At 55.3% G+C, this 17,973-nt stretch overlaps 1 protein-coding gene across 4 annotated transcripts in view; it reads right to left on the reverse strand.

Moving 5' to 3' along the window:
- STARD10 (StAR related lipid transfer domain containing 10) overlaps positions 1 to 16,433 on the reverse strand; it is a 31,754-nt gene extending 15,321 nt beyond the window's left edge. For 2 of the 4 annotated variants that reach the window (XM_074372587.1, XM_074372589.1), the window contains exons 1-3: positions 16,327 to 16,433; positions 13,563 to 13,609; positions 6,882 to 7,192 (exon numbers count right to left, since the gene is read on the reverse strand). In XM_074372587.1, coding sequence (XP_074228688.1) covers positions 6,882 to 7,192; positions 13,563 to 13,609; positions 16,327 to 16,418 — 450 coding nt within the window. In that variant the 5' untranslated portion in view covers positions 16,419 to 16,433. Of the gene's footprint in view, positions 1 to 6,881; positions 7,193 to 7,420; positions 7,442 to 7,574; positions 7,678 to 8,326; positions 8,478 to 13,562; positions 13,610 to 16,326 lie in introns of those variants that run through there. The other 2 variants (XM_074372588.1, XM_074372590.1) reach the window with 2 other exon arrangements.
- Positions 16,434 to 17,973: the final 1,540 nt, after the last annotated feature.

Raw genomic sequence — 17,973 nt, forward strand, 5'->3', positions numbered from 1 at the left:
GGCCAGACAACTCCTACCATGTCATCCTGTCCTCATAACACAACCACCATCTGGTATGTTATTTAGTTGTTTGCTTCTGTTTTGCTTGTCTCCCTTGCAAGACGTAAACCCATGACAACAGGGTCTGATCAGTCTGGTTTGCCACTAAATTCCTGGATATACCTGGCATATAGTATGTGCACAATAAATATATGTTGAATGAATGAATGTTGGAGACACACAAGGGAACTCCATCCCCTCTGTCAGGTCTCTGCCTTAAGAATCATCACTTCCCTAGTTCAGCACCAGGTCCCAGGTAACCAGGAAGGGTCCAGAAACAGAGAAGGGGCATCTAGGAGATGGTAGAGGGGATTCTCAGGAAACCAGGGGTGGATGCAGGCTGTGACATGAAACCTAACGTAAGAGATTAAATGGCCCAGGCACTGCAGGAGACCAAAGGTGGTAGTTACACCATTTCCCATGGCAGAGGGTGGGGGTGAGTGGGGGTTAAACATGCAGGCATTGTTCCCCTGCCCCAAGACATAAGGATTCTAGAGAGAGGTCAGAGGTAGCAAGTAGCTGCCTTCAGGGAGCCAGGCTGAGAGGCAGAAAGGCTAAAGCCCCCAGAGAACAGCTCCAGCTGCCCTGTGCCACCTGCACAGTCTCCCTTTAATGACAGGTGAAAGGAGTCTGTATTTGGCATGGGACCCACCACTAAGTTCTGGGCCTGCTGCTGTCTTACACTGCCTATGTTTCTGACGCTCTAGGGGTCCTGGAGCATTGAGGCCAGCCCAGCAAGCCTGAGGGAATACAGTGAGGTACAGGGAGGGACAAAGACACCTCAAGTTCAATGTCTGGTCTGAGCATCTTTACTCCCACCTGTTGCTGGAGCATGCTCACCTGCTCAGGTCAGGGGCAAAGGTGAAGGGGCAAGGCGGGAATATCCCCGTCTATCTTGGTGGCCGCTGGCCCCTCGGGAACAGGCTGGAGTGGCCAAGCTGAGGTCCCAGATCCCTAAAGAGTTTCAGGCTTCTGGGGTCATGGTGCCCATAGCCCTGGCTCCATGAGGCCCAGTCAGGCATGGAGATGCAGGGGAAGAAAGAAAACCCATCTGTCTCCAGGACTCCCTCCTTTCTGTCATCTCCTAAAACTTTAAAGACTCTCAGCTGGAAACTGAGCTGGGGCTTGTTAAAGTTTAAAAGCCAGAGCCTGGAGAGCTAGTCATGGGGGCACAGAGCCAGCCCAAGGGCTGAGGGCTCTTCTAGCCCTAGCATGGAGGCTAACTGGAGGCACATACCCCACCCCACTGGTTCATCGCCCCCAGGGGGCTGCGCATTCATATCATCTCACATTCCAGCTTGCACAAGAGTCTGCATACCATAACCACCATGTCCCATCCTTTATACCTCCTAAATCTCTCTGGATGCAGTCCCTTGCTCCATTCCCCACAGCCCCTGCTTTAGCGCAGGCCTTGGCATGTCTTCCCAGACAAATACAGCAGGGCCCTAGTCTAGCTCTCGAATCACCTCCAGCCCCTTGAGTTCCAGGCACCAACTGAACCACCAGCAGTTCTCCTAATGCACTGCCCTGTTTCCTGCCTCTGGGCCTTTGCGCAGTTTTTCCTCTGGGTGGAACGCTCCCAATGCTGTCAAACTTGTATTCTTCATTCTCTACCCAATTCCAAATGGATCACTTGAGCATTTCTCCCTGACCCTGGTTCACAGGCTCCCCTCTGGGTCTCCACAGCTCCTGTGATGACAAGTGTCTGTCCCAGCATCCAGCTGGGAGTCCTTTGAGTGCGGGGTTTGAGTTTGATACCCCTCTCTGTCCCCAACATCCAGCACAGGGCCAGGCAGAGAGGCTATCAGTGAATGTTCACTGAATGAGCAAAGGAATGAATGAAGTGCCCAGAGGCAGGCAAGACAGCACTGCTATCCACATGTGACAGATGACAAAGCTAAAGCCTCGCTGCCCAAGGCCACACGGCCAGGACTCTGGACCCTATGGCCTCAGGCCAACCTAGGCACCTCCTGGAAATCTTCCCCAGAGCCTCCAGCCATCTCTGACCTTTCCCTTCTCTGATCTACCCCACCTGGAGGTCCAGACCCTGACTACTTGGCGTCATGTTCTTTGGGAATCTGTTCCCTGAGGACAGCTCTGGACTACTTCTTCCAGCTGCCCCCACACCAAGTCAGAGCAAGAGCCAGCCAGGACAGGGTTCTCAGGGCCTCAGCCTGGAATGAGGAGCCCCATCTAGGGACCTCTCTGATGGCACAGCCTTACCCCTCCATCCTTACTCCATGTCTAGCAGTGCAGATGCCCTTACTGTGACTAATCTAAGACCAGGACAGCCTCTACAAACCACCTCCCAGCAACTTCCTGTAGAGATAGATAAACTGAGCCCCAGAGGGGACAGAGGCCCAGACTGAACCTGAACTTACTGAATTCAAACCCCTAAAACCCAGTTAACTCCTGCCTCCGCCACCACAGTTAGGAAGACTGACTTGAAAAGGTGAAGTGACCCCTAAGGTCACACAGTTAGAATCAGGTGTTTGCCCAGCTGGGTTCCCTCCAGGGTGCCCTTCCACAGTGACACAGCACAAGGAGACCCAAGCCAGGAGAGGGGAGAAGGTTCTGAGACACAGAGTCCTGGGGATGGAAGGGCCCAGTGCTAATAAGCAGGCCCAAGGGAGTAAAGAGATTTCAGTCTTGGAGTCCCAAAGACCTGGATTCTGATCCTGCCTCAGCCACCTTCTAGCTGTTTGACTGCACAAGTGAATTCTGCCCTGAACTTTGGCTTCCACATCTGTTCAAGGCAGTTAACAAGACCCACACCACAGGGCAGTTGTGAAGATTCAGTGAGAAGGCATGAAGAAAACACCTGGTCCTGTTGACTGTCCCCACCTTCCTCATGACCCTTTTGAGTCCCACGGACTGTTAAGAGTGAGAAGAACCTCTGGAGATCCTTGAGATGATCCCAAATTTCACAGAGGGAGAGAATGAGGTGCTAAGAGGGGACAGGCCTGAGCATTGGCTTCAGAGCTTGGAACCCAGGGGACCTGTGATGTGGAAGCAGGTGGACAGTGAGACAGGTCAGGGAGGGGTGGGTCACTGAAGCTTTCTCCAAAGGGGAAGAAAAGTTGTAGGACAGGAAGTCGGAGGAGATAGGTCCCCACCGCCCAGCTTCCTGTGGCAAGAGGAAACTCAGGTTCTCAGCTGCTCTCCCACAGGAGACCTCGCACCCATACTCCAGCCGCCAAGCCCCTCAATGCCCCTGGCCACCGGGCCCACTCCTGCCTCTTTGGTCTGCCTGAGAATACCTGACTCATGCATTGGGCAGGGGGTTGCCTGAAATTGTCAGTCTTCCTTCCACCAGGGTCTGGACACCTCTGAGGACAGGGGCAAGGTCTCTTCTGCCTCTCACACAGCTCAGCACACAGCAGCATCAGAGAGCCCAAGCACAGGAGCATCCAGGGCAGGGCTGGGCAGCCCATGTCATCTCCTGCTTCCTGTTCCCCGTGCCCCATGCCTCTCCACAGGCCCCAGCACAGGCGTTGAGTTCAGAGGTCATGGAGCCTGGAGAGCCCCATGGCATGGAGAAATAGCCCAGAGTCATACACACACAGGAAGAGGTTACCAGAGCTGTGACTGGACCCCAGCCTCTTCCCCAGCTGGCCCTGCTTGAAGGAGTGCAGACACCCTGGCCTCCCATTTCTCTACCACTATAGGAACCATGGAGAAGCCTAGCCTGTGCATTGAGAGATCTGAGTTCAGGTTCCAAGCCGCTCTCCATTTGGCACCCAGGATCCGTGTTCAGTGTCTGCCTCTGGGACAAGGCCTGACCTCTCAGGAGGCAGTGTCAGCCTCCTCTCCAGTGCCCCAGGCATAGTGCAGGCCAGGGACCAAACCAGGCTGGAGGCCAGGAGGGAGGGATAGGTTAGAGGTGGCCTCCAGCAGCCCTGTGCCTTTGTCCTGGCTCCAAATGCTATGCCAGAGCCACAGTGGCTTCCAGGAACCTCTGGATATAGGGACAGGGAGAAGGTAAGTCTGGGGGAAGGGGGTGAGGCAGAGGAAATAAATCAGGTAGGCAGATTGGTGAACCTTCTCCCCCACCCTGGGATCACGCCCACAGGGCAAATCCAGGGACAGCTGGCTTTCCCAGCTCAGGGGGCGGGCCCAGAATGCCTCATCAAGGGGGGAGGGGGAAGCTCAACAAACACCTGTGGTTGAGTCCCAGCCTCCTGGAGTGACCCAGTCATCCCTGGGGACTCTGGTTTCAGACCTGCTGTGTGACCTTGGCAAGCCACTCCCCTTTTTGGGCCTCAGCTTTCTCATTTATCAAACAAGAATGGGATGATGAGAACACTTGAGTCCTTCAAAGAGTTATTGATGGATTCAAAGGTCACAATGTTGACTAAGATGTATGCCCAAGTGAAGAGGGACAGGCACTCTGGAGCCAGGATGGCCTGGGTTCCACTCCTGCCTCAGCTGCTGTGTGACCTTAAACAAGTGACATCACCTCTCTCAGCCTCAGTTTCTTTCTTTGTAGCATGGAGACAAGCCTACTACTGCCAAAGACTGGTCTAAGGGTAAATCAGATGATGGAGAGAAATGCTTGACTCAGAGCAGGGGCTCTTATCAGAAATGAGATTCCTAGAATCTTGGGGATGGGGAGCTCAGAGACTTCTGCCCATCCCCCAGAGTTCCACCTGGCTGTGCTGAGGGGATCAGAGATCTCGAGATGCCCATAACCAAGGCCCCAGCCTTCTCCTTAGGCCCCAGCTCAGCTCACCTCCTGCCTCCAGCCTCCATCCACTGTGGGGAGCAGAACAGAGAGGACTAGGCAGGAAGGCTGGAGATCTGGGTTCTAAATCTGGCTCTGCTGGGACTTGGCTGTGTGACTCTGGGCTGGCCCCTGCTCCTCTCTGGATCTCAGAGTCCATATCTGCACTCCAGTGAAACTGGAACTGCAAAGGTACCTGTAATCTCTGCTCAGTCTGAGAGGGAAGGAAGAGCAGGGTCCTGGCTGCCTAGGAGGGTGACAACAAGCCCACAATACCCTGGGTTTTCCAAGTCCCCTCCACTCCCACCGGACAAATCTGATCTGGTCCCTTGTGGCGATCTGGCCCCCAGACCCACCAAATCCAGTCCTAGACCGGGCTGGGTTTATTCATTAACCAAGCCAGATAGAGGTGGCAGCTCCGCCCTGTTGACACAGAGGGTGGGAGTACTGGTCTCAGTTCAGGTCTTCCCCTTCCCTCCCTTCTGGAGACCCACCTCGGTGGGAGAACTACGTTTCCCCATCCCGCTGCACAGCCCAGCCTTGAGCCTTTCCCAGGTTACAGTCAGGAAAACAACCTTGATATCAACCTAGCTCACTTTTTTCATTTAATTTGTTTCTTCCTTCCTTCCTTCCTTCCTTCCTTCCTTCCTTCCTTCCTTCCTTCCTTCCTTCCTTCCTTCCATCCTTCATTCAACCAACATCCCTGGTCTGTGTTGGAGGCTGGCAAAGGATAGGACCTGTCCCTGTCCTCAGAGAGCCAAGCTGGGACACACCAGCTGCCCTTCTTTTTCCTGCTCCTGAGGTTCAGACATAGGTCAGGCCCAAGGACACCCCCAGCCCAGGGTTCTTAGGCCTGAGCAGAGAGTCCCAGAGTGGAAGATGCACATGGAAGCCCAGAGAGAAAGACAGCCAGATAGCCAGGGTGCTGACAGAGTCAAAGAAGGGAGAAGGGAAAACAGAAAGGGTGAGCCAAAAGGCTGCCCAGGGATAGATGGACAAAGCTCTAAATGACTGAGATAAAGTGAGGCAGAAAGGCACAGACAGGGTCAGAGACAGAAGGTCAAACATCTCTGGTCCTGGTGTGTGGCCATGATGCCAGAGCTAAGTCCAAGTCCAAGAGCAGGTCCCAGGCAGGAAGGCCTGGAGAGGGGGAGGGTAGGAGTGCCCTCTGAGTCCATTGCCCTGCCCATCCCCCCGCCTTGCCACAGGAATACACTCTTCACATGTTTGAGAAGGACAGCAGGAAGCGGGAGGCAAGGGAAAAGGAGACCTGCCCCCTTGAAAAGGGACCCTCGCAGCAATGCCAGACGTGTTGTGTTGGAGGAAGCTACTGAGGCTTCTAATCGGTCTTCACCAGCCTATTCCCCATCTAGTTCCCCAGGGTAGGCGGGCTCATGGGGTCCCAAACACCAAGCTGGCCATGCCATCCATGGCAACGAGAAGAAAGTCACAGGGCTATGAGGAGTGAGGTTGATGCTGTGAGGGGGGCTGATGTGCCTGCATCTGCTAACCTCCCTTGGCCCCCTCCTCCCCACCCTCAGCCTGGCCCTGTGTAAGGGGCCCTGCCTTTGGGGTCTGCCAGCCATGATCCTGAGTCCCTGCAAGAGAGACTCAGGAAACAGCTGGGGAGGGAAGAGGGAAGAGCAGCACATCAAGCAGGAAAGAATCAGGTCCCTGGCACCCAAGGGTGCAGAGAGTAGGGGAAGAGACCTAGCTCAGGCTAAGAGAACCAGGAATTAGAGAGAGAAGGGCTCAGTCTCCCACCTGAGATGACTCCAGTCAGAAACCAGTGAAGGCTTCCATGGACAGAGAGCTCCCTGAGGGAGACCCCTCTCCTAGGTGAGCCTGGCAGCAGCCCACCTACCCAGAGCAGGCAGGGGCATGCAGAAGCCTGGGTTCTGGGTAGGTGAGCCAGAGTGAGTCACACCCCCTCTCCAGGCCTCATTTGGCCCACCTGTGTGATGGGGGCTTGCACAGCAAACTGTGCCTCCTTCTGGTTTCTGGCAAAAGACTGAGGTGCACAACCAGGTGCCCGTATCCCTGCAGGAGGACCAGGAGACTCCCTGTCAGAGGCAGCAAGGGCACAGTGCAGGCTGCAGGTGCCACAGGACAACCCTACCTTGATCTTGTGCAGAGTCCGATCCATCTCCATAGCTTGTACCCACACAGACACTCCGGCCTTGCTGTAGGTCAGGTTCCAGCCTGCCTCGGCCTCACACTCTGACCGGAAGCTGCGGAAGTCCTGGTCGTCGGGCACCTGGACGCTGTCGCGGCCCAGGACTGGCCGAGGCCCCTGGGGTTCTGTTGAGGCGGCTGACTTCTCCATGGGGAGGCCCAGGGCCCTGGTTCTAGTCCGGCTCTCCTGGGTCCTCCACGGAGGCTCCAATAACGTCGACGCGGCTGCAGATGCTGACGCCACCTTCCAGGGACCTGCAAGACCGGTTTGGGAACCAGAGTCAGTGCGCTGGGGGCGCGGGTGCGACTGTCCGGGGTCCTGGAGGGTATTGAGTTCGAGATAGGCAAGGGCTAGTCCCCAGGTGAGCACGCACCAGCCGGCACAGGGCAGTCACGAGGGCCACCCCCCAGGAAAGACCCCAGACCTCCGGTTTGGGGGCCGGAGTAGGGGCTGCGTATCGGGTAGAGGGAGCCCGTCGGGACCTGTGGGAGGCCGAGACCCGAGGTGACGGACGGTCCGGCGGGGCCCGCGCAGCGCTGGCCGGACCGGCTCAACTAACTCCGCAGCAGAGCGTGCGCGGGAAGCGCACCGGGCCAGTGGGGGGGGGGGGGGCGCCCGCCAGGCCGAGTCGCTCACCTGTGCCCGCTTCTCCGCCGGGGCCCGCCAGGGCCGGGGGTGCGAGCGCCTCTGCCGCTGTCGCTGCTGCCGCTGCCCGGGAAACCGGGGCCGCGCGGGGGCTCTGGGGGGAGGAGCAGTGGGTCCCGCCGCCCGGCCCCGCCCAGCGCCCCCCACCCACCCCTCCCTCTCCAGGGGCTAGGCTCGGGGGCTCCGGGGGCTCCGCTCGCTGGGGCTCGGTATTTTCCAGGCTGCAGAGGTACAGCTGACGGAGCTCGGAGCCCCGCCCCGCCCCGCAGGGTCCTAGCGCCCTCCCCCGCCCGCCCCCGAAGGAGACCTGGCGCGGGAGGGACAGGTCCTCAGGCAGGGGTTGGGGAGGGATCAAAATAGAGCGGGATCTGAGAGGAGGGGCGAGGAGGTACTAGAAGAGGGATTCTGAAAGTTAATTATAAATCCCTTCTCTCGACCCCCCCTCCCATGCTCACAGGTACGCACCTCTGCAACAACATACTTTCACACAAGCACGCTGTCCCCAGCAGCACCCAGAGACCCAAAGATGGGCATACTCCCCCCACCACAATCAAGAACAATTCAGAGATGCCCACAGCTTGCATCCCTCACCAACCCTAGCCTCAAGATTCACAGACTAGCTGGGCTTAGGCAAAATCTCCACTCACTCCCAACTGGGAGCTTTAACCAGGCTCTCCTCCAGCCCCCGACTCTGGCCCTTGTCCACTACCACCCCTCCTGAGCACCCATGCACGTGTCCACACCTCCCATGGATTAGACAAGGCTCTCAACAGCATCTGGCTCCAGAGCTTGGGTGCTCCCCTGTCCCTCCCCAGCCAGAGCTGGCCACAGCTCCATAGCCACAGGGAAGATATGTCCACCAGCACTCCAGCCACCCCTTCCAGCCTGGGAGGCTACTACCTGCCCCGCTGGGTCCTAGTGCCAGCTGTACCTCCAGCTGCTCTGTGTGAACTGAGGCCAATAGTTTAATTTCTCTGAAGCCAAGCCAATGTGAGTGTGGCAATGGGCCCAAGGCTGAGCATTCACTGACCCCAGTGACTGGCCCTTGACCACAGAGGGCTGAGGAGGGCCCGTGGTGAGCTCCCCTGCATGGGCAGCCAACAGGGCACAACAAGTGCCCACCACTTGCCCCATGTCAGATGGCGAGTACATGGCCATCCTGCCCAGAACCAGGTCTCAGCCTCCTCCCACCCCAGGGTTTCCCATCTCTCTGGGTCTTCATTTCCCATCTGTAGAATGTGAGCATCAGAATGTACAACCTTCTAGCCTCACCATCTTAGGGCTCTGGTATGAAACAGCTTTTCCTAAAGGCACTAGAGAAAGATGAGGAGTTGTCACAGTGGGTTCACAAATAGAGGTGTTTCTTCCTGAAGTGCTTAGGGCTTTGAGATGTTTGTGAATCAGGCCCAACTTTAAAAGTAGAGGGGGTGAGCAGGGAGCTGTGATGGCAAGCAATCCTAAGAGGCATTCTGCAAAGTAAATCCTATAAAATGAGTTGCAGGTACCCATGAAGCCTGTGTGATGACTTTAGCTCTCCAGAGTGAGAGGCATGGCCAGATCACCCTTGCCCCTTCTAACTCATTCTTAAAGGGTATGGACATGGGTGGCATGGGGCTGGCTCTGGGCTCAGGGGGCCAGGGCTCTAGCTCTCTGCTATGCACCTCCTCAGCCCCCACCCCAACTCTAGGCAGTTCACTGCCCCTCCCCTGGCTTCAGCAGTTTCATCTGACAGACACTCAGGCTGGTGTCTAAAGAGGGGTATACAGACTGCTCTGTGAACTGTAGGATCTGCCATGAGCACTGGCCTGGTGGCTCCTGCCTTCTTAGGGCCCCAATGACACACATGTCAGCTGACAGCAGGCACCAGGGAAGTACATCTCTTAGCCCATCACCCAGTCCAGGGTAGAAGAGATAAGGCTGGGGTGACAGCAGGAGATAGCAGTGAGGGTGGACTGACAGGACTTCCCCACCCCCAGAGCACTGCCAGTCTGAGGGAGACACACAAACTCAGAGAGGTACAGATGGCAGAAACCAAAACATCCCTCAAATCTAAATATAGATTAACCAAGAATGAATCTTTTGGGGCCCTGGGGCAGAAAAGGTGGGTCACCTGGTACCCCTGGGCTCAGATGGCCATGTCCTGGGCTCATCCCTGCCTGGGTCCTAGGTTTAGGCCAGGATCTGGAGCATCAGTCATCATCCTACTCACTATTAATTTGCTCTTGCAAGCCTCCCAACCCCCAGGAATTTAGGTATCTCTGACTCAAGGGTTCATGACAGCCTCCCAAATATGCCTGGACCAAAGCAGATTCATGTCCTGCCTCAAACACCCCTGAGCAGCAGAGGAAGGGTCCGGTCTGCTCAAGGGTAGAAGAGTGAGCCTGGGAGGGCTGGGATGGGGACTTGGAGGGAGTCTGAAGAGGAGTCCTAGGACTCAGCCACCCCTGCTTCCCACAGCCTAGCAGTGCAAAAGGCCTGTGGATCTGGGTTCAAATCCTGGTCACACCATTTCCTAAATATGTGACCAAGGGCAAGTGACATGTCCTCTCTCAGCCTTAGTTTCTTCATCTAGAATAATAATGCCTACTCTCTGAGAATTACTGCAGAGAAAAGAGTTGTACAAGTGTCAGTTTCACCCCCAAGTAAGTAACCTAAAATATAACTGGAGAGGGAAGGGTAGGGAGGAATAAATACAGTGTCCAAAAATGGCACACTTCCAACAAAAAGTGTAAGGTAACATTTTGGTAGGATGGTTGTTAAGATTCTCACGAAAGATTAAACAGTGGAAAACGTTGGCAAGGCATGACCCTGCTCTGTCCCCTGCAAGCCCTGCCGCAGCCACACAGCCCTTCCATAGGCTGTGGATTGGGCGAGGTGCCTCTCTGGGCCCCAGCCTCAGAACGGGGCATCACTGAACAGGAGTCAGAGTGGGTGTGGAAGGCAGGAGCGAGTACAAGGAGAAGGTGCTTAGCAAACTGAGAGGCGTCATGAGAATGTGAGGAATCATTACCCAGGGCACTGAGAAGGTGCTGGGTCTTACATGTGCCCCTCACAGAGAGAGCAGCTGAGGTGTGGGAGGCACAGGGACACCCCTGAGTCAAAGCAAGTCAGAGCCCATCTGGGGACCTCTAGTACCTCAGGACTTGTGGAATGGGGTAGGGGGCGTTTGGAGAGAGTCACACCAGACTTTGCTCACTGCCCCCTGCTAGCTGTAGAACAGGGTCAGGGTACCTGCCCGGAGCCATTCATGACCTGGTCCCTAGCACTCACCTTAACTGCCCTCCCTGAGTCCCCCCTCAGAACTGAAGACCCTCAGACTAGTGTCATCTGGCCCCAGCCTCGAACTGTTCAGATGGAGAAACAAACGCCCAGCCAATAGGGACAGAGATAAGATCCTAGGTCTCCCAGCTACTAATCCAAGTCTCTGTCTCTGCCACCCATTATATGCCATCCTTTTCACTCTCCTGGGGGTGACCTTCGGACAGTCAGTGCCCTCTCTCTGCTTCAAGATTCATCCTCCACCCAAGGGCCCCCGCCCTGCCCAGGATGTTGGACAATGAAGTGCCAGCAAGTCTTGACTTACTCCTGGGTGCTCCCTCCTACTCACCATCTAGTCAGACAGATGGATGGCTGCCTCAATCTCCCCTCTGGGAGATGAGAAGAAGGCCCCCCAACTTGGCCCCACTTCCCCCACCCCCCTCCTCAGGAGTCACCGGGCCTGCCAGTTTGGGTGGAGAAAATTCCCAGGTTGCCTAGGGTAATGAGGCAGTATCCTGGGGGCACCATTCTAGAAGATTGGGCAATGACCTGTGTGATGTCACCAGGAAGCAGTAGAGAGGTGATTCCAGAGGCCCCTTGGGAAGGGCACATGACGGAACACTCTAAAGTCCCCAGGGCTGCCTTGGCCTTGAGAGAGACAAATCCTTTACAGTTAGGTGGCAGGTGGCAATAGGCATCCCGGTCCCACCTGGAGCCGGATCTCAGTGTTTGCCCAGGGCGGGTCTCCTACCCCTGCTGGGCCTCACTGAGCAAACAGCCCAAACACTGCCCTGAGGGAGTGGCTAGAGCCTGAGGGAGTCACAGAGAGGTATACACAGAGTCACCCATATCCCCTCTCCTCCTGGTGACTCTGTCACAGCCGTGTACCATCACACTGATGTCCTGTCACAGTCCCTCGCAGCCACACACCATCTCAGTCTCCTGAGTGGGTGCCCGACACAGGTACGCTGGCTTGGGTACACCAGGTCACCCAAGTAGAGTTGCCAGATAAAACACAGGACACCTTGTGCAATATGATTTTCAGACTAGCAAAGAATCATTTTTAGTATATGTCCCGAATATTTGTTAAATCTGGCAACCTTACACCTGAGGCACTGCCATGTCCACATCACAAAACCTCAAAGAGCTACACCAGGCCCCCCACAGACCTCAGTCTCACCTGCCCTGGGAAGGCGCAGTCAGCACATGACTCACAGGTATTGAGCGCATGTGTGCATGTGCTGCACCCCCACCCCTCCCCGCCGACACATGGACCTACACATCCTCTCTGTGAAGAGGCACTGGGCCAGACTGAGTCTTCCATACTCATTTTGTCTAACCTTCAAAACAACCTTAGGTGGAAGGTCATGCAGGGACTATTAGCCCCATTTGACAGATGAGGAAAATAAGGCCCAGCAAATGGTCCCCTGGTAGGGGCAGAGGGGGTGTGAGGGAAGTCACGTTATACCTGGGCCAGGCTGTGTCCTTGGGTGGGTCTGAGCTCCTCAAGCAGACTTCTCAGAGGAGCCTCTCCCCTCAGGAATGATAGCCTAGGGAGTTTGGGGGCAGACCCTCCGCCCTACCCCACTCCATCCAAAGGGTGACCCTAAGTACTCCCCTCTAGTCCCAGAGGGTGGAAACTGTCCCGAGTCAGGGTGCCAAGGGCCCAGCTTTGATATTAAAAAAATAAGAAACCAAAAGAAGGAACTTGTGTGGGCTTCCAGAAAAGAGGCCGTGGCTGCAGGGCTGGAGTTCCTGCCTTGGTAGACAACGTCGTAGACAACCTCGTCCTCCCCGAGGACACACAAAGACACACAAAGACGCCTATACCCCCACTGCCATCCAGCCTGAGCATAGAGCAGAGGGGAGGGCCTGGGGTCAGACAGATGGATTAGGAGCCTCTGACAGGAAACTCCAGGGCTTTCGGAAGGTTGCATCGACCCAGCAATCGAACTGGATTCCTGCAGGCAGCAGTGCCCAATAGACATGATCAGCAGAAGGACTCAGCACGCAGAGGGCAGTGCTGGCCATCTGGGCTGGGCCCCCCAAAACAGGAGTCTCCACGGTTCTACACTGGGCTGCGCCAACCTTGGGCAAGACCCTGCTTCTCTCTAGCCTGTTTTCCTGTCCAGGTGGTTGTGCTCCAGATGCCTCTCAGGTTGTGCTCCAGATGCCTCTCCGTTGGGCTGGGGTAGGTGGGAGGGCTCTGTAAATTGTGAAGTCCGGCATAGTGGAGGTGGGAAGGAGCTGTGTTAGACTCCTTTCTCCCCCAAGCCTGAGGGTGCTCTTGAGGGCAGTAAGACCCTGCAAAGCCCAGAGGGAAGCTCCCAGGGCTCTTGAGTACAGGGACTGGAGGATGAGGAGGGAAGGACAGGAGAGGAGGTGGGACAGAACGAGTAAAATATCCTGCTCAGCAGTCTAGCCTAATGGCTAAGAGCTTGGGTTAGGGAGCCAGGATGCCTGGGTGAGAACCGATTACTGTGTGATCTAGAACAAGTTACTCAACCTCTCTGGGTCTCAGTTCTCCTATTTCTAGAATGAACAGGCTAGTAGGACTTGTATCATTGCAATGAGGATGAAGTGAATTAATGCACATAGAGTGCTTAGCACAGTGCCAGGCAAGCGATGATGCTCAACAGGCACCACAGCTGCTATCAGTTCTTGTCTCCTGAGCCCCTTTCCCCCAGGTCTGGCAGCTGTCCCCAAGGCATGGCCTCTTACCTAAGTCTCTACTCCTTGACCTGGAGGCAGTGTCTCCCTCTTCTGACCTGGAGGAAAGGAAACAGTGGGTTCTCCTGGAGCCTGGAGGGTGGAGAATAAAGCAGAAGTGGGCACGCACGATGACATCTTGTCCCCCTCCCTCACTCCCCAATTCCAAACACAGCTACAAAGGCCTGGATGGGTCCCCTTGGGGGGACCTGCACTTAATGGCATAAGCTCCTTGCATCAGCAGAGCCCCCTCCTCAGTGACTGACAACTGGATGCTGGGACAGCAGCAGGCCCCGGGGAGCCTGGTCCTTCCCAGGCAGCAGGCAGGATAGTACTGAGTCCACACTCCAGGGGCTGGTTCCCTGGAAGGTTTTCAGTATGGGCTCTGTCAGAGAGTGGGGCTGAAGGCTCTGCGTTGGGTCATGGTTCATTCTGGGGGCAAAATCCACACCTGGAACATGCCTAGAACACACTCAGCTTCCCGAGGCTCTGCTGAGCAGGGGACTCCTGCCAATCCCTGCCCCCTGACCTGAGGCCTGGTGCCCCCGGTCAGAGGATATCTCCACAGTGCTCCCCCGGGGGAGGCTGTCTCCTTCAGCACCTTCTAAATTTAGGGCTTGGGCTCTGTGACTCATTCCTGAATCTGCTTTGCTCCCCTCCTCCAGGAGTATGCTCCCACGGTATTTTTATCTTCTGCTGCCTCAGACTGATTAATAAGGGCCTAGAATCTTGCAGCAGCCACACACACGAGGAGAGCTCCCCAGTCCACCCGCCCCCAGGTCAGCTCTGGGTGTCTCTCTGACCAGGTCCTATGCTCCCCCTCCCTTTACCTGTCCCTGCACCCACGCCCACCCTGCTACTCTCCAACCATTGTCCACGCAGGTGACTGCACCTGAGGCTGACTCCAAGCAGTCAGTGGTGTCAGTGAGGAAGGAGAGGTGGAGCCAAGCCTTGCCCCTTCCAAATCAGCTTCTGGGAAGAGCCCTGGCCTAACATCAAGATACCTGAGTTCTGGCCCAGACTCACTTCCAGAGAAACAACTGTGGAGCCCAGCTCCAAGGGACGGAGAAAGTTCACTTCCCTGGTGGGTAGCTGCCTAATTCAGGGGGTGGTATGGTGTGCCCACGGTGCCACCTGCCTGCTCCATGTGGCTGGGGGAGTGGCTCTGACTGTGGGGCTCTGCATGAGTTCTTGGCTTCTCTGGGCTTCTCTTTCTTTCTCTACAAATAAGGGGTTTGAACCAGATCTCCATTACGGAGACTTGGACCAGAGCTGAATTGCCACTGAGCCACAGACCTCTACCTTCAAACAGAGGGGGCTGGGGGTAGGGTTATCTGATGTTGGGCCCTGCCTGCTACCCAGGCTTCTCTCTGTCCCCAGCAATTGCTCTGTACAAGGGACACACAAGCCCCTGCTGACAGCCTTTTTGGACTTCTGTCTTGAAGAGAGGAAAGGATCATGCATGACCTCACACACTGAAGGGGCTGGAGAGAGCCCAGGGTCTGGTTCTGGTCTCACTGCCCAGGGCTGTATTGTGCAGCTTTGGACAAGAATCACCTTAATTCTGGACTCAGGCTGTGGGGAAACGAATCACACACATGCAGAGGTGTAAAATGCTCCCTGCTAGGTTCCCAGGGCCAGAGGAGGAAATGGATATGTGAGTGCCTCCCTCCACTTTCAGAAATGCAGGCTCCCAGGGCACAGAGTAGAGGTATCTGGGAGATGGACAGACGTGGGACTGCTGCATCTCTGCCCCTGCTGGGCTCTATGAGAACCTATCCGCATCTAGCCTCCACCTGTGTTCATGAGTAACAACAGTGGCTAATGTTTACTGAGTGCATACCACAAGCCAGGTGCTGTTCTATGCACTTAACAGACCTTAACTCATTTAATTCATAGTTATACATCCAGACAGCCCTGGATAAGGCTTACCACCCCGATTCTACAGACAATGAGGCTCAGACTAGAGAAGTGACTTGCCGACGGTCACGACGTTAAGTCACTGGGAAGGCTGATTAAATGGTAGGTCTGACTGCAAGCCTGCCTTCTGTTTTACCCTAAGGTAGCTCTTCTCAGAGTATACATTAGACACTCAATAAATGTTTGATGAAGATGTTTGATTACTGCCATGTAATGGAAAGATCTTTGTCCTAGTCTAGTCTACCCCAACCCATTGTGTATCCTTAAAAGAGTCCTTTCCTCCTTTGGCCTCAGTTTCCCTGGCTGAAAACAGAGATGGTAAGTGAAGGTCCAGAGAATTAGATACTTGGAGGTGGGAAGGATCTTGAATTTCTATTTCTACAAACACTGCCTTTCATGACTTGCCTGAGGAAGTCCCATCTGCAACTGGACCTTAGGGTCTCTCAGCCCCGTCCCACACCTATGTCCAGGATCTCTCAGAGCACTCTGGAGAGTAACAACTGTGGAGCCCAGCTCCAAGGGACGGAGAAAGTTCACTTCCCTGGTGGGTAGCTGCCTAATTCAGGGGGTGGTATGGTGTGCCCACAGTGCCACCTGCCTGCTCCATGTGGCTGGGGGAGTGGCTCCTACAGCCTCAGCTCAGTGAGCATCACTTCTTCTCCTTATTACCCAGGCCAGCCCAGGTATCACCTCCAGCTGTCACTGGCCCCAACTGGAATCACTTGAGCACTACTGCCTCCCAGGCTGAGAAACAGAGCCCAATGCCCTCCCACTCTTTTCCATTCAGGGTCTGTCTGCTTAACATCACCACTTCATTTGTCACACCTGGGTTCCTTCCCTTACCTGGGCCACTCACCTGAGAAGCAGGGTCTGTACAGCTCCAGCAACACTGTCCTCTTTCTCCAGGATTCTCCAGCTTCTCGTTAGCTTCCTGCCTTTGGCAGTCATCTCAACAGAGCAGGGCCCTCCTCCACTAGGTCCAGGTAGGTAGGAGAAGGATTGGGACTAGGGACTCAGACTCTGAGTACAGTTGGTCTCTCTAAGCCTGTATCCAAAGACAGTAATCCTTAGGGTGCAGGGAGGGGCTCCAGGCCCAAAGGCAGGAAGGCTGGGCTTTAGCCCTTATTCATAGACTCTGAGACCTGGGGCAAGCTCCTCCCCGTCTTGGGGCCCTCAGTTTTGCAATTTGTAGAATGAGGAATTGGCCCCTCAATCTGCAATCGCCCAACTATAATAACCTTTTGCCTTTATAGATTGCTTGGGAATTTTGTTTCCTGGATCTGATTTGATCTTTCCAATAATCTATTTCCACTTATAAATGAGAAGGCTTAGGTCCTCAGTGGAACAGAATTACCCAGGGTCCTAAGCAAGTCAGAGTCAGAACCAGGACTAGAGTCCTTGCTAGAGTCGTTGAATCCTGAATCATTTGTAGTCCTTCACACTCTATGATGCTAGGACTTTGGCTGTGTGACGTTCTCTGACCCATTGCCCTACAGGTAAAATGACTGCTCTGAGAATCAAATTAAGAGGGGCAATGAAGGGGGCTGTGCTTTGCAAATCATGAGAAAAGACAACAGAAAGATAACAGGGCCGTTACGTTACTATTTATTAACTGTTATCTTCGCTAGGGCGCCCCCACGTGGCCATCCCGAAACACTCCGTTTGCGCAGGCGCTCTTGGGTGTTTACAGACGCCTCGAGGCCCTGCATTTGCGCCTGCGCTTCCCGTCAGGCCCGCCCAATGGCCCTCGGGCAGCGGGCTGGTTGATGTTGACCCCAAGTCCCCCAGAGGTTGTGGCTGCTCTGTCACCATGGCTTCCCGGGGCCCTGTCAGCTCCGCTTCTGTTGAGACGTCTCCACAACCCCAGAGCAGCAGGGATCTAAGCAGTGGCAGAGGGAGGCACAGCACGGTCGCGATGCTCCTCTCCCCGGATATAGTTGGCTATATCCGTGGCTATAGTTGGTCACGGTTGCGCTAACCCGCGAGGGCCGATTCTGGCACCCTTCAGGGCAAACATGGCGGCCGCAGCGAACGGCCCACGCACTGCCTTACGGGAGCCTTAGTTCTCCGCTAGAACCTCTGTGGAGTTGGAGCGCTGTGAAAACTACATTTCCCAGAAGTCCAAGAGCCAGAGTTGCAGAAGAAGTGCCCGGGTCATGTTGGGAGATGGAGTTTGGGAACCGTAGTGAGTTTGTACCGGCCAGGAAACGTCGCGAAGCGGTAGAGCCAAGCGTTCTGAGCCTGGGCTGTGGGTTCCAGGTCTGCATGAGTTACACTGTAGCTGTCACAGGAAAAAAGTAGCGCTGTTAGGGCTGAGTTTTAGAAAGAATACTACTCACTACCTGTCCTCACCTCCCGCACGGCTTCCACCCCATCACTCTTTGGAAACTACACTTACAGCAGTCACTGTCGCCCGGGATTCTCAGTTCTCTTACTGCTGTTCTAAAGAACTGTTTGTGATGATGGAAATATTCTATATCTGCACTGTCCAATACAGTAGCGA

Source organism: Camelus bactrianus, chromosome 10, assembly GCF_048773025.1.
Source record: "Camelus bactrianus isolate YW-2024 breed Bactrian camel chromosome 10, ASM4877302v1, whole genome shotgun sequence".
Classification (NCBI taxonomy): Eukaryota; Metazoa; Chordata; class Mammalia; order Artiodactyla; family Camelidae; genus Camelus; species Camelus bactrianus.